This window comes from Macaca mulatta, chromosome 15 (genome assembly GCF_049350105.2).
Source record: "Macaca mulatta isolate MMU2019108-1 chromosome 15, T2T-MMU8v2.0, whole genome shotgun sequence".
Lineage (NCBI taxonomy): Eukaryota > Metazoa > Chordata > Mammalia > Primates > Cercopithecidae > Macaca > Macaca mulatta.
In genome coordinates, this window is record NC_133420.1 from 22,144,582 (window position 1) to 22,161,146 (window position 16,565).

Here is a 16,565-nt window from a genome sequence, read left to right on the forward strand (position 1 = left end):
GCTGGTGTTACAGGTGTGAGTTACCACACCGGCCCATGCGGTCTTATGGAATCGTTTCACCAATTCTTTGAGGAGGTACTTTTATTATCCACATTTTGTAGATGAGAAAATAGTGACTCACAGAGCTTAAATAAATTGTCCAAGCACACATAGTAAGTGGCATTGCTTATAATTGAACTCAGATCTATCTGATGCCCCGACTGGTGCTCTTAATCACACTGTACTGCCTCCCTAGTTTCTATTAGTATAGCAAGGATCCTGGAGGTACCCAGATCAGAACTTGACTTTGTTAAAGAAAGAGTGGCAGTTGACGTTCTTAATAATAAAAGCTTAATGGAACCAAGGTTGGTGATTCAGAGGAAATTAATGAGATTTTGTCAATTTTATTTTAAGCTTAACTTGTCAGAAAATACAGTGTCCAGTGACAAACTGTAGAAATGTTTTTGACAAATTAACTTGACTACAGGTGCCAGATCAGGGAAATGTTAATTTAATAGCCTTTAAGCATTCCAGATTTATTGAAGGTTAAGATAGCACTACAAAGCCAAGCCCCTATCTCTGAACGGATTTGTCATAGAATTTTACACAAAATCCATTTATAAATTCAATATTACCATTTTGAATGTAAAAAAAAAAATTCTTTTTGTGAGTCCATAAAGCCAGCATTTTATTAAGATCAAAATGTTACAATTCTGGTGTTTGGGTTTTTTTCTTTGTTTTTTTCTTTTCTTTTCTCATGTTGACCCTCTTTATTTCCCATAGCCGGTAAAACCTGAATTAGACCAATTTAGGCCAGATTTTGTTTGAGATTATTGCTTCTGATCAAATGAAGTCCATTAATTGTCATTAGAGTGGTGATAATTTGAGACCCCTGTACCAAGTCTGCCTACTATGTTATTAAAGACAAGACCATTGGTAGAATATAGCATCCTTTGGTCCTTCTTGAGGAAGTTGGGATAAAGGTACTGGTGGAATAGAACTGTAGCCATTCTTCTCAGAGAATGACTCTTTTGAAGGCTACAAATAACTCTTTTATCAATTTGCATCATTACATCGTCTGGATACACTGATATATTTATTTCGGCATTAAAATTACACATAATGATCTGTTTGTGCAGTTATTACTAATGGAATAATGTTGCCTGCTTTTTGTCTCTTTAATTGCAGAAGCTAAGCTGTCTATCCTTTCTCTGTTTCTTTTCCTTGGGAGAGAAACTGAACACTTAGCAGCAGTTTAGGTCTGATATTCAATTTATTATTGGGAAACCTTGATATTAAATAGCAATGCTAGCCAAGCCTTTAGTCCATAAGGCTTAATTCAGCTAACTCACTTGATACGGGTATTTCTTTTTTTCTTTTCTTTTTTTTTTTCTTTTGGAGACAGGGTCTTGCTCTGTTGCCCAGGCCAAAGGGCAGGGGCTCAATCATAGCTCACTGCAGCCTCAACATCCCAGGATCAAGTGAACCTCCCACCTCAGCCCCCTGAGTAGCTGGGACTACAGACATGTGCCACCATGCCAAGTTCTTTTTTTTTTTAAGTGGAGATGGAGTCTGGTCTCAAACTCCTGACCTCAAGTGATCCTCCCTCCTCGACCTCCCAAAGTGCTGGGATTACAGACATGAGACACTGTACCCAGCCTGGATATTTCTTCTTCTTCTTCTTCTTCTTCTTCTTCTTCTTCTTTTTTTTTTTTTTTTTTTTTTTTGAGATGGAGTCACGCTCTGTCGCCCGGGCTGGAATGCAGTGGCGCAATCTCGGCTCACTGCAAGCTCCACCTCCCAGGTTCACACCATTCTTCTGCCTCAGCCTCCCAAGTAGCTGGGACTACAGGCGCCTGCCACCACGCCCGACTAATTTTTTATGGTTTTTTTAGTAGAGACAGGGTTTCACCGTGTTAGCCAGGATGGCCTTGATCTCCTGATCTCGTGATCCTCCCACCTCGGCCTCCCAAAGTGCTGGGATTACAGGCATGAGCCACCGCATCTGGCCCTTTTTTTTTTTTTTAAGACACATTTATTCAGTGTCATGATCAGACTGTTACATTTAGCAATCAACAGCATGAGTACCAAAAAAAATCTACATTAAAATCCTTTGTTGGAATGCTTTACGTTTTCCACAGAACAAAAACTAAAATAACCTGTTATGCAATTAGTCACAAATACAGTCCTCGAGTTTTTTGCCCATACACGTGAGTATTTGTCTAAAACATGTCTTCTTTGTAGCAGGTGGGCCTTGCCACCACTCTGCTTGGCTGAGTTCACAACTCTGTTGTAACCTGTAGCTTCCCTGTCACTTCTCTGGCTCTCCTCTCCTTTTAAGCTTTGTTTGCTGGAAGTAATTAAAATCTTCTACCGCTGCTGTAGCTACTGCTGTTACTGGAACCACCATAGCCACCTTGGTTTCATGGTTTGGGAAAGTACTGTCCTCCACCACCATAGCCGCCAGAGCTTCTGCCTCCAAAGTTTCCTCCCTTCATGGGTCCAAAACTTGAAGACTGTTGTAATTACCGGAATCATTGTAGCTTCCACCACCTTCCAAAATTGCTTCCATCAGTACCAAATCCATTATAGCCATCTCCACTGCCACCATATCCACCATCACCATGGTTGCCGCCAAAGCCACCACAACCACTGAAGTTTCCTCCATGACCAAAGTTGTCATTCCTACCGAAATCACCTTCACGACCACCACCAAAGTTTCCAGAACCACTTCGACCTCTCTGGCTGGATGAAGTACTAGCCATCTCTTGCTTTGACAGGGCTTTCCTAACTTCACAATTGTGGCCATTCACAGTATGGTATTCTGAATGACAGTCTTATCCACAGAGTCATGGCCGTCAAAGGTTACAAAGGCAAGGCCCCTTTTCTTGCCACTGCCTTAGTCAATTGTGATTTAAATCACTTCAGTTTTTCCTTACTGTTCAAAATAATCTCGCAGGTGATGTTCTTCAGTGTCTACTTTAATGCCACCAACAAATATCTTTTTCACAGTTAAGTAGGCACCAGGTCTTTGAGAATCTTCTCTTGAGACAGCTCTCTTTGGTTCCACAACTCTTCCATCCACTTTGTGTGGCCTTGCATTCATGGCTGCGTCCACCTCCTCCACAGTGGCATATGTGACAAACCCAAGCCCCTGGAGTGCTTGGTGTTGGAATCTCTCATTACTACACAGTCCGAGAGCATTCCCCATTGCTCGGCATGGCTCCTCATGCTCTCATCAGTTGTTTCAAAGCTCAACCCTCCCATGAAGAGCTTCCTCAGTTGTTCAGGCTCTTTAGGAGACTCTGACTTAGGACGGCAGGGAAAAGAGAGACTTTAACGATGCTTCCTTGGTGTGTCCACAGACAGAAAGGACTAAGCTGACAAACATAGCATGGTATTTCTTAATTCAAGATTATTTTGAACTAAATCCCATCTGTATTCTTTCTGCTTCCCCTACTTTGGAAACTATCAGGTATATGATTTTGAAATTAATTTTATGATAAGCAGCTAATGTATATTATTTTAATTAATAGGATCAGCTAAGAAAAAAGCTGCTTTAGATAATGTTTTATTAGCATGTTCAAATACATGTATTTCAATTCTATATCTGTTAACATTCTGTGTATTAGAAGTTAATTTAGATTTTTAAGTTTTCACATTTTATGAACTAATTATTAATTGGATAACCTTTGGTTCATAGTATTGATATTTCATAATTGGCCTAGAGACACTTTTTAAAAGACTGAGCTTTTCCAGTATATATCACAAGTTACAAAACATTCATACTCTTTGACCTAGTAATCTTCTTCTAGAAATATGTTCACATTTGTATAGGAAAATGTTTATGAGATTATTTATAATAATGGAATATTGTAAACAGCCTCCATTTCTAACAATTGAAGAATAGTTGGTACCACCATATGCTATCATATAATGCAAGTGTTTAAATCATGTGTTAAAAGAATATTAATTATTTATTCCATCAATATGTGTAAGTAACTGTGTCGGGCCCTTTGTTAGGTGCTGGGGGTGTTTCAGAGAGGAAAGAGTGTTCCTGAAGAACAGGGGCTGGGAAGTAGGAGAGGTATAGCCACTCTACCTGGGACAGAGAATTGGTAGGTCTGGTGGGTCCATTCTGAAAGAGAGTCTGCGGAGTCCTTTTGATTTAGCCAGGTAACGTGAAACCCCTGCTGTGTTGTAGGCTCTAGGAGGATACAAAATGGATGAGGCTATTTTTCCCTTTATGTAATTCATAGCTGAATGAGAGGGTGTGGGGAAGGAGGTGGTGAGGGTAGTTGCAGAAAAAAGTGAAACTGTAAGTCTGTGCAAATCAAATTGTTAGGGGAGGAGAGAAGAGGGAATTTATTTGGGCTTCTACCTTCTTGGAAGAGGAGGTATTTGAATTGAAGGACAGAAGAAGAGCTATGTTTCTTGATCAGTGACTGTGTGGCAGGCATTTTAGATACATCTTATTTGCTTTCCAAGTGGGTAAATGGAAGTTCTGAGAGGTGAGGTTACTTGCCCAAAGTCTAAGGTCTAGCAGCTAAGGAAGTGGTAAAGCCAGGATTCCGACCTGGACCTAGCTGACCCCGAGTCTGTGCTCTTAATTACTGTTCAGTGTACATCAGCAATGATATGAGGGACCAGATTGTGAAGGGCACTAAATGCCATCTAAGGAGTTGGAATGCTAGCACTAGGCCATCATATGTTTCTACATGACTGGCATGGTCTGTGATTTGAGAAAAATCACATTGGTGGCAGTAAGGAAAGAAAGATTTGGAGAGAGAAGGATTTTTAAAAATAAAGAGATAGTTGGAGATTGTTGCAGTGGTCTCACTGACGGATGATGAAGCTGATGAAGCCTGAACTGGGGCATTGGCAATAAGCATGGGAATGAGAGAGATTTGGGAGACATTTTAGAGGCATTTGGATGGTAGAGTGTGAGACAGAAAGAGGAATTAGGATTCCTAGCTTGCATGATGAGTAGATGATGAAAGCCTTAGTTGAGATAGAGTATATAGAATGACAGACATGCCAGTGAAGAAGAAATCGGTGTTGGATATGTTAAATTTCAGATTCTAACTGCATTTGCAAAGCCATCAGGTCAGGGAGAGGCTGTGGGATATGAAGTTGAGTCTGGTTGGTCCTCATGAGTTGCATTTGTGCTGAGAAAGTTTTGCTATAGGAAGTACTTTTCTATTTGTTCTCAAACCTGCCTTGGGGGCATTTCCTGATTTAGGAGCTGCTCTGGAGAATGTTGTTCAACTTCAAATTGTCAGCTGATTGTCAATTTATTACCTTTTTTTCCTTTTTCTTTTCCCTTTTCTTTTTCTTTTTTTTTTTTTTTTTTTAAGACAAGAGTCTCGCTCCATCCCAGGCTGGAGTGCAGTGGCATGATCTCGGCTCACTGCAACCTCTGCCTCCCGGGTTCAAGCAATTCTCCTGCCTCAGCCTCTCGAGTAGCTGGGACTACAGGCACATGCCACCATGCCCGGCTAATTTTTTGTATTTTAATAGAGACGGGGTCTCACCATATTGCCCAGGCTGGTCTCAAACTCCTGAGCTCAAGCGATCCATCTGTCTCGGCCTCCCAAAGTGCTGGGATTACGGGCCTGAGCCACTGCGCGTTGCCCTTTTCTTTTTCTTTGATAAAAATTATTTAACCTGCCATAGTAAGGTATCTGAGTTATATTTTCTTTTTTTTCTTTCTTTCTTTCTTTGAGACAGTCTCACTCTGTCACCCAAGTTGGAGTGCAGTGGCATGATCTCGGCTCACAGCAACGTCTTCCTTCTGGGTTCAGGCAATTCTCGTGTCTCAGCCTCTGGGGTAGCTGGGACTATAGGCACATGCCACCATGCCTGGCTAATTTTTGTATTTTTAATATATTTAGTATTTTTGTATTTTACCATGTTGGCCAGGCTGGTCTGGACTCCTGACCTCGGGTGGTCTGCCCGCCTTGGCCTCCCAAAGTGCTGGAATTATAGGCGTGAGCCACCATGCCCAGCCCTGAGTTATATTTTCCTTCTTTTCTTTCTTTCTTTTTTTTTTTTTTTGAGTTATATTTCAACTTACTTTTTCCAACAGCCTGTCACAGCACATAGTATGTTCTTAATGATGCTTACCTTATGCCTTAACTTAGGCTACACTTTCAAAATCCATCCTCTCTTTCCTTCACTTAAAACTTTTAAGCCCTGAATGGTACTCTTATTCTTTGTATCTCCTTTTTAGTTTATAATATTTATAATTTTGTTCCTAATTGTAAAAGTAATACATGTATATTATAGAAAATACAGAAAACTATAAACCAGAAAATTAAAATCACTGATAATCCCATGTCTCAGAGGGAACTCCTAGTCACCTTTTGGTGTATTGGCATAGTCAGTAAATACAATAAGCATCTTTTTCTTGGGTAAGAAAAAGGATGAAAGGGTACATTTTTGTATCTAAGAGGCCTTCACTAGCCCCCTTTAGCCTGAGTTGCTTCTGGGCTCTCTTGACAGACTGGACTTTCCCCTTCTTAAAGCTTTCGTGACATTGTACAGTGAGACCTTCAGCAGAACAGTTTGGTGAGGGTCTGGTCTGCGTTGTATGTCAGCGGACTTTGTTTTCGGAGCCCAGCATGATGTTTCAGCTGGTGTTTGTTGAATGCATGAGAGAATGAGGAACATAAAGCTAAGCCAGTTTCCCTGTGGCAACACTTTCTCTGTGTTGCCCCCTTCCCTGTGCTCTAAATATGCCGCCATTTCCCCGGTCCTGTGTGGTGGAACACATAAATTTGCCATGCAGTGAAACTGTAGGATACAATCTTTGTTCATTGCTAGTTGCTTTTTCATATTTAGACATCTTTGGAATATTGCTTGCCTTGATATGTGATGAATACTTTTAATCCTTCGATCACCATTTTTTAAAATAAGTTAATTACATTTTATTATGTTGATGGATTATTTTATGTTTTAGATGATTCCTTCTAAATACTGTAACATAGGGACTATTAGAGCTAACTGCCACCACCTTGAGCTTTTTCAGAAGACAGTCTCCTTATTAAAAAATATGTAATTTCAGTGTGCAAGGCACTTTTCCCATCATCAGTTCCTCAAGATGGAATTAGAAGATTAAAAAGATATAAAGTGCTTCATTCATTTAATAAGCATCTATCATGTTTATTCCAACAGTTTTTGCCCCACTTTCTATTTTACTATGAAATAGAGGATAGTGAAGAGTACTCTACTCTTTAGAGTAAATAGAGAAGAGTACTCTATGGTACTCATATGAGTACCATATAACTATCTGTCCTCGTTTCGTAAACAGTGGTTACTGCCCTTCAGTCAACTCACAGTGGCAGGGTTTCCTGGAGTCTCCGTCTTCTAACTGCTCTCCTCGAGCAGCTCCTCAGGCAAAGCTTTCCTGAGGTTTGTGGGGAAAAGAAGAGGGAGATGATTTTCAAGCCTTCAAGAGTAGGAATTGATTACATTTAGAATGAGTCCAGGGAAAGAAGGCATTGGTGTTTACAGTAGGGCCTTTGGAGTCAGGCTGACAGGTTTGAATCTTGGCTCTTCCACCTTGGTTATTGGATGTTGAGCAGATGACTGTAGCCTTATAAGCCTTGGTTTTCTCAGCTATAATGCAAAGATTACGCCAGGTTGTGGTCACTCACGCCTGTAATCCCAGCATTTTGGGAGGCCAAGGCGGGCGGATCATTTGAGGTCAGGAGTTCGAGACCAGCCTGGCCAACATGGCAAAACCTTGTCTCTACTAAAAATACAGAAAGTAGCTGGGTGTGGTGGCATGTGCCTGCAATCTCAGCTACTTGGGTAGCTGAGGCCCAAGAATTGCTTGAACCTGGGAGGTGGAGGTTGCATTGAACTGAGATTGTGCCACTGCACTCCAGTCTGGGCAACAGAGCAAGACTCTTTCTCAAAAAAAAAAAAAGGTTATGATAGAACCCTATTTCTTAGAGTTATTGTATGAATTAAATGATATAATTAGGCAAACATTTAGCAGAGTTTACTTAACAGCTCTCAGTAAATGCTAGCCCCCCTCACCCCCGCTTTTTTTTTTTTTTGAGACAGAGTTTCGCTCTTGTTGCCCAGGCTGGAGTTCAGTGGCGCCATCTCGGCTCACTGCAACTTCCGCCTTCCAGTTTCAAGTGATTCTCCTCCCTCAGCCTCCTCAGTAGCTGGGATTACAGGTGACTGCCACCACACCCGGCTAATTTTTGTATTTTTAGTAGAGACAGGGTTTCACCGTGTTGTCCAGGCTGGTCTCGAACTCCTGACCCCAGGTGATCCACTCGCCTTTTCCTCCCAAAGTGCTGGGATTGCAGGCGTGAGCCACTGCACCTGGCCTAAATGCTAGCTCTTGTTACAATAATCAATATTACTAGGGTTCCTGCAGTACCCGTTCTTGGCCTCATGTGACCTTGTAGTAGGCTTGAGTAATAGAAATGGGTCTAATTTCAACACAGAGGCCCTTTCTGGCATCTGCTGTGCATTTCTAAGGCACCTACAGTTTATGAAGGACATTCACATTTGTCATCTTGTTGAGTCTTCATATCTTGAGATATTGTGATCCCTATAGCTCCTTAGTTCTAGTGCTTCAGGAGGAAGAGGAATAAACAGAAATAAAAAGAGAGAGCAGTGACAAGCAACTGATCTTGGTCTGAAAAGGAGGGTAATATGAGGGCTATCAACCCACTCCAGAAAGATTCCCACTGTTTGCATTGTAACCCTTTACCTGCCTGACCAGGCCAAAACACTTGTTATTTAGTGAAGTCTTTGTTAGCTATTGAAATTATTATTTAAGAGCTGAAAACCATGCAAGGGAATGTGTGTGTGCCCACATGTGATTGCGTACGAGAGAGAAAAAGAGTGCACATGTGCAAGAGAGCGCAAGTGTGGGTGCATGCATTATGTAGGATAATTATATTTTTACTAGTTGCTTTATAACATACAGATGAGACTGAGGGAAAAAAAATCAGTCGATCTAATGATGGATGCTGGATTATATGCAAAGTGGAATTACTCTAAAAATGTTTTTTAAACTGACTTCATTTATTTCCTTTCCCTGTACTGACCTTTTTCACCTCAGAATGGTAGAATTATAGAGTTAAAGATGGAACCACATGATTGGTCAAGTCCCTCCACTTTCATCTATGACCAGGAAATGGACCCATAGAGGAAGGGCAAGAGGGATGGAGAAAACTAACATTATTCAGTTCCTACCATGTGTCCTGGCAGGCACTTGAGTCATTCATACATTCATTCTGTAGTTCAACAGATTTTTTCCTCAGGGTCTTCTGTGTGCCAGGCACAGGCCAGGCATTATGTATGGAACAGTAAACAAAGCAGACATTAACATTGCTCTCATGGAAGTTCAGAGGAAACTTCGTGGCAAAAGCATACACTAAAGATGTACATAAATAAATCATCTCAATTGTGAAGCGCTCTAAAGGAAATGAACAGGATATGTGTGAGAGAATAACTGTAAAAGGAGTGTTAACAGTGACAGCTGAGCCCTGTATAATAATAATTAATAATAAGTAATAATAATTATCATAAGGGTCTTATGATAGGTAGGTCCTACCATTCTCCTCCTCTTACATATGAAGAAACAGAAGCATAGAGAGATTAAGTAACCTCCCAAGGGCACACGTTAGAGGATGAGGAGTCACACATGCAAAGCCATGAAAAAGAGCCTCTCTAGATACAGTGAACAGCACCTGCTAAGCCCTGGGAAGTGGGAAATGCAAGCAAGGTACACACAGGCACACATGCTGGTATATTGAGGGTGCTTCCAGAAGGCCGGTGTAGCCGAAGTCTGATGAGCAGGTGGGGGAGTGGCAGTGGATGATGTTAAAAGAGGTAGACGGGGCCAGATCATGCCATGCTTTGTTGGATGTTGCAAGGAGTTTGGATTTTGTTCACAGTGTTTGGGAGCCACTCATCGAAGGAATTTAAACAGGATATAGTATGATCAAATCTGAGTTTAAAAAACAGATCTAACTTGTGTGTAGAGAACAAATCAGATAAAGCAAAAGTACTGTAGGATAATTTGGGACCTGTTAGAATAGTTCAGGTGAGACCTGATGGCAATTTTGGTGGCAGTGGAAATGGAGAGAAGTGAGATGGTTTTGAAATACGTATTTTTCACTTTTTTTCTTAAGATAAAACATTACATAAAATTTACCATTTTACCCATTTTAAAGTGTACACTTCTGTGGTATTTAATATATTAACAATGTTATGAACTGTTACTGCCAATTTCAGCACATTACCATCACCCCCAAAAGAAACCTCATACCTCCCAATTTCCCACCCCTGTCATCTTCTGCCAATCACTAATCTATTTTCTGTCTCTACGGATTTGCCTGTTCTGAACAGTTCATATAAATGGGTTCATACAGTAGTGGCTTTTCATGTCTGGTTTCCTTCTCTTAGCATGTTTTCATGGTGCATCCATGTTGTGTGTATCAGTACTTCTTTCTTTCTCATGGCTGAATAATATTCTATTGTATGGATTTTGTTTATCCATTCATTAGTTAGTGGACATTTGGGTGGTTTTCATTCTTTGGCTATTATAAATAATGCTGCTGTGAACATTTGTCCAGGTTTTAATGTGAGCATATGTTTCTAGTTCTCTGGAGTATATACCTAGGAATGGAATCGCTTGGTCATATGATAATTCTATGTTTCATTTTGAGAAACTGCTGAACATTTTCACAGTGACTGCATCATTCCCACTGACAGTGTCTGAGGATTCCAGTTTCTCCATATCCTCACAAATCCTTGCTATTTTTAGGGATTTTGGGTTGTTGTTTGGAGTTTTTGCTTTTTTTAAATTATAGCCACCCTAGTGGGTAAGAAGTAATTTACATTATGTTTAATGATATGGAACAATTTTCATGTGTTTATTGGTCATTTGTATATCTTCTTTGGAGAAATGTCTGTTCAAATCTTTGCCCATTAAAAAATTTTGTCTTCTTGTTGAGTTATAAGACTTCTTAACATATTCTAGATAGTAGAGCCTTACCAGATGTATGATTTGTGAATATTTTCTGCCTTTCTTTTGATTATCTTTTTACTATCTTAATAGTATTCTTAAGGCACAAAAGTTGTTCTTGTTTGTTTTTGTTTTGAGTGGAGTCTCACTCTGTCGCCCAGGCTGGAGTGCAGTGGCATGATGTTGGCTCATTTCAACATCTGCCTCCCAGATTCAAGCAATTCTCCTACCTCAGCCTCCCCAGCAGCTGGCACTACAGGTGCCCGCCACCAAGCCTGGCTAATTTTTGTATTTTTAGTAGAGAGGGGGTTTCACCATGTTGGCCAGGTTGGTCTCAAACTCCTGACCTCAAGTGATCTGCCTACCTTGGCCTCCCAAAGTGCTGGGATTACAGGTGTGAGCCACTGTGCCTGGCCTAGGCACAAAAGTTTTTAATTTTAATGAAGTTCAATTTATTTCTTTTGTTGTTTATGCTTTTGGTGTCATATTAAAGAAATCATTGCCTAATCCAAAGTCATGAAGATTTACACCTGTTTCCTTTTAAGAATTTTATAGTTTTGCCTGTTATATCTAGATCTTTGATTTATTTTGAATTGATATTTGTATGTGGTATGAGGCAGGAGCCCAAATTCATTCTTTTGCATCTGGCTATCCACTTGTCCCAGCATCATTTGTTGAAAAGACTATACTTTCCCCATTGAAATGTATTTTTGAAGTAGAGATGTTAGAACTTCCTAATAGAGTAGATAGGCAGTGTGAGGGAGGAAGAAGCATCAAGACTGTTGAGATGAGCAGCTGGCTTAGTGGTGGCAGCACATATTATTAAAATAAGGGGGGCTGTTGTTGTGACTTGGGATAGGAGGGAGTGAGGGACAATCAAGTGTTCTGATTTGAACTCGTTTTCTGTGACACTTTTCTATATACTCTGTGTAGTGAACATATTGCATGGGTGGGAAGGAAGACTGAGCCAGCGTGCAAGCCTTCTGTGAGGGAGGGGAATGGCCAGAAGGTTGGCGGATAACAGAAACACAAAAGGAGGGGGAGAGGATAGTGTTGTTGGATGGCCTGGGTCTCAAAAGAACAAGGATTTTTTCATGAAAGAGAAAGTACTAGATTGGAAGTGTTAGCGGGACAAGGATACCTACTCTTGCGTGCCTTGAGGGTGCAGGGATTATTTAAAAAAAAAAAAAAAAAAAGCAGTCCTCTTTTAACAGGACAGCAGAGGAGGCAGTATCGTCAACAGCAGGTTCAGTGAAGTCCAAGAGGTAGAGGAAATGGTTTTAAAAAGCAGCTGGGATTTATGGGTGTTTGCTGATTAGCACAGGAGCTCTGGAGGGCAGAGTGGAACACAGGCGGGAGGAGTGGCAGGTGTGTGTGTGAGGGAGTGGGAATATATTCAGCAGTGTGGGGATGGTAGTTAGGGCGATAATGGAGGACCAAAGGGCCCTTGAACCTGTGTGGTACTGAAGGAAACAGATGTACTGTGTAGTGGAACTAGCCCCCATAGTCTCTGAGAAGGCAAGCACTTGTTTCAGCGCTGCGGGCCTAAATCCTTCCTGGGAGAGTATGGCAGCTTCCCAGGCAGCTCATCTCATTGTCTCAAGGAGGGACGAGGCAGTTGCCAGAGAGGCACCTAGTGCTAAGGTCCAAGGACACACTGAGTTAGTAGCCTAGCCAGCCTCCTAACACCAAACACCAATTCTGCTCACCACGCTTATTTGTTACTCTTAGTTGTAGCGCCCATTTACCTTCCTGCTGGCAGATCCCAATCCATTAGTTTATTAGAAAATGAAAATTTAAGGAAAAAAACATCCTTGAAACTCGACAGTGTTTCCACTTTGGGACCATTCCACGCTCACAGCAGGTCTGTATAGCAAGGATGAAAAATGGCTGTGCATAGGGTCTGTATAACTGTGGCAGTGTGCTTTGCTCTTACGTGTGTGCTCTGTCCACAGGGTCATGTAGGTACAACGGCAACCAAGAAGATCGATGTCTACCTCCCTCTGCACTCGAGCCAGGACAGACTGCTGCCAATGACCGTGGTGACAATGGCCAGCGCCAGGGTGCAGGACCTGATTGGGCTCATATGCTGGCAGTACACAAGCGAAGGACGGGAGCCGAAGCTCAAGTAATCCATTCTCTTTTTGGCTGCTCTAGTTTCTCGCGGTCTCTTGGCCACCCAAGGTGTCTTCTAGGCTGGTCAGTCCTTCTAGGCATTGGCCTGGAACCACACACCTCTGCACTGATCCAGCTCTGGGTGCTCACCAGGTCTTGCGCCTGTGCATCTCAGAGAATCAGCTCGCAAAATAAACTTAGAAGTTTGTGAATTATAGACACGAGAACATGGATTTTTAGTAATTTCCAAACCCTTTTATGATCCCTGCTAATAAAGCAACCTGGAAGGGAATGGGAGGGGATTGATGTTTGTGGAACACCAACTATGCATTGGGCACTGGGCTGGGCACTTCATAGCTGGTATCTGGAATCTCGTTTGATCCTCCCAGCTCCCTGAGAGGCGAGGGTAATGATCCTCATTCTGCAGCGGTGGAAGCTCAGGTTCAGAGCTGTTACTGGCTGAAGGTTGCACAGTGAGAGATGGCAGAGTCAGGATTTGATTCCAGGTCTGTTTGATGCCAAGGTTTTTGCATTATTTCCTTCTGCCTTCTATAGAACCTTTGGTCTGAATTTTAGTTTTCTTTATCAGTTAATGGCTCTAATTTTCTCTCAGTCACTAGGCTCTGTTCTTCATTAAATAATTATATTTAAAATGTAGTGCTTGAAAGTAGGCTCTCTATGCCTCTACATTATAATTTGAACTTTAAAGTGCTTTGCTACATTGCCTCTCCCCTACTTGAATTTCTTCTGACAGGCATTCTCTTCTAGTTTTACATGTTCTTTCCAGCAGTAGTATTTAGAACACAGCAAAATGTAGTAGATGCCTTCATTTTAAAATTTGACTCTCAGCTGGGCGCAGGGGCTCACACCTGTAATCCCAGCACTTTGGAAGGCCGAGGTGGGTGGATCACCTGAGGTTAGGAGTTTGAGACCAGCCTGGCCAACATAGTGAAACCCTTTCTCTACTGAAATACAAAAATTAGCCAGACATGGTGGCGACCGTCTGTAATCCCAGCTACTCACGAGGCTGAGGCAGGAGAATCGCTTGAGAATCACTGCGGAAGTTGCAGTGAGCCGAGATCGCGCCACTGCACTCCAGCCTGGTGACAGAGTGAGACTCCGTGTCAAAAAAAAAAAAAAAGGAGGGAGATGTTCTCTTCCCCTCTCACATTTTCGGAGTTAGCATGATCCAGTCCAGTAGTTAGTTGTTTTTATTTTTCTTTAGGTATATTAAATTTCTTTAGGTAAATTAAATATGACACATAAAATCATTTTTTCAAATTCTTATTGACATCGCCCTCCACTTTGCCTGAATGGGTTGTGGACACAAAGCTCTGGTGGCAGAGAAAGCCTTTCAGCAAGATGCCACCTAGGCTTAGAAAATGGTTCAGTCAGCACCACTCCTCAAGGGTGAGCTGTGAGGTCCTCCTTTTTCTGCATGAAGTGGGAACAAGGAAACAGGAAAAGGTGTCACAGAACTGATGACTTTATAGATGTTGTCTGATGTAATTTTTTAATTTTTTTTTTTTTTTTTTTTTTTGAGACGGAGTCTCGCTCTGTCGCCCGAGCTGGAGTGCAGTGGCCGGATCTCAGCTCACTGCAAGCTCCGCCTCCCGGGTTCGCGCCATTCTCCTGCCTCAGCCTCCCGAGTAGCTGGGACTACAGGCGCCCGCCACCTCGCCCAGCTAGTTTTTTGTATTTTTTTTTAGTAGAGACGGGGTTTCACCGTGTTAGCCAGGATGGTCTCGACCTCCTGACCTCGTGGTCCGCCCGTCTCGGCCTCCCAAAGTGCTGGGATCACAGGTTTGAGCCACTGCGCCTGGCCTTTTTTTTTTTTTTTTTTTTTGAGACAGAGTCTCGCTCTGTCGCCCAGGCTGGAGTGCAGTGGCACGATCTTGGCTCGCTGCACGGTCTGTCTCCCGGGTTCACGCCATTTTCCTTCCTCAGCCTCCCGAGTAGCTGGGACTTTAGGCACCTGCCACCACGCCCGGCTAATTTTTTGTATTTTTAGTAGAGACGGGGTTTCACCGTGTTAGCCAGGATGGTCTCTATCTCATGACCTCGTGATCTGCCTGCCTCGGCCTCCCAGAGTGCTGGGATTACCAGCGTGAGCCACCGCACCCGGCCTTTGATGTGATTCTTAAAACATTACTTAGGGCAGGCACTGAAATCAAGAGAGGAGCTTGCCCAGGGTTACACAGCTAGTAAGTAACAGAGATAGGAGATAGGAGTTGAACTGTGATGTACATTTTATAGATGAGGAAACTAAACTTAGAGAGGCTAAGTAGCTTTCTTAAATCACACAATAAGTGGTAGAATTAGTATTAAAACCAACAATCTCTGACTCCAGAGCTCCATATCTTCACTATCACATTATCCTCTCCGCCATGGAACTCTGATATAGGTGAAATGAAAATATTTATTGAGTTTGTACTTACTGCGGTCACTGTGCTAGCTCTGGAAATACAGAAGTGAAAGAGGCAGTTCCTGCCATCAGGGAGCTTTCTGTTTAAGGTAAATAGATAATAACAACACAATACAATTACATGTAAAATCAGGTGCTTACAAGGAGATCTAACCCCACATTTGGGGTGAAAATGGCGTCATGAAAATCTCCCTTGATTAAATGACATCTAAACTGAAACCTGAGGGAGCAGTAGGAAAAAGTCACGTAGACAGGTTGAGAGGAGGGCATTCCAACAGAGGGAAAAGCATGGTTATGATGCACCTTTAAGTTCGTGCTTTAAATTATATATTCTGCTCCAAATACATAATTAGTAAATGAAATGCTATTAACATATTTGTACTTTAATAGCAAGATAAGCATCCTGGTGGACTAGAAATAGAACCAACTACAGAAACAGGCAGAGAGTGCTAGGAGTCCATTATTTAGGATATTATTGTCCTGAGAGCATGCTGTGGATGAGTTTACCAGTGTATGAAATACTGATTTTTCTCAAGCTTCAGGGCAGCTAGTCAGAGCATGGGTGATGATCAGAGCCCTCAGCCAGTCATTCCTGGTAAAGAAACAGTCTCATCCATCTAGCTGTGTACTGTGCAAATGTTATTTTCTCCATATGTCATGGTGTCAAAAAGAGTGGGAAATACTATGTGAGGGTATGGGACCAAAGGAACTGCATCCCTGGATGGGGACGAGAGGAAATGACAGAAACTAGAAGCTGGGGTGAGACTGTCATACCTATGAAAAGAAGCTGAACAAGGTTGCTTGGGTCTGTGTTTCTGGGGTGCCGGGGAATAGAGAGAGCAGTGCAACCAGGACCTGACTGTGGCATGGCTGGGTTTATGTTACCCTCGTATTACAGGAACCTTGAGCTGTCAGTGTAAGACCTGATTCTGGTCTGGAGGCCTCTGTTTGGATGAGAGTAGAGGGTGGTGGCAACATGTGTAAAAGCACTGACAGTGAGTAGAGAGAGAGAGCAAGCAAGGGTTCTCATTCCAGAAGAGCTCA

The 16,565-nt window shown here is 42.1% G+C and overlaps 1 protein-coding gene and 1 pseudogene across 10 annotated transcripts in view; one reads left to right on the forward strand and one right to left on the reverse strand.

Annotated features, from left to right (window-relative positions):
- MAPKAP1 (MAPK associated protein 1) overlaps window positions 1–16,565 on the forward strand; it is a 270,663-nt gene that overhangs the window by 108,008 nt on the left and 146,090 nt on the right. For all 10 annotated transcript variants that reach the window (XM_077967978.1, XM_015116824.3, XM_015116825.3 and 7 more), the window contains one exon: window positions 12,937–13,109. In XM_077967978.1, the coding sequence (XP_077824104.1) occupies window positions 13,015–13,109 (95 nt within the window). In that variant the 5' untranslated portion in view covers window positions 12,937–13,014. The remainder of the gene's footprint in view (window positions 1–12,936; window positions 13,110–16,565) is intronic.
- Window positions 2,208–4,858, reverse strand: LOC144334873 (heterogeneous nuclear ribonucleoprotein A1-like; annotated as a pseudogene).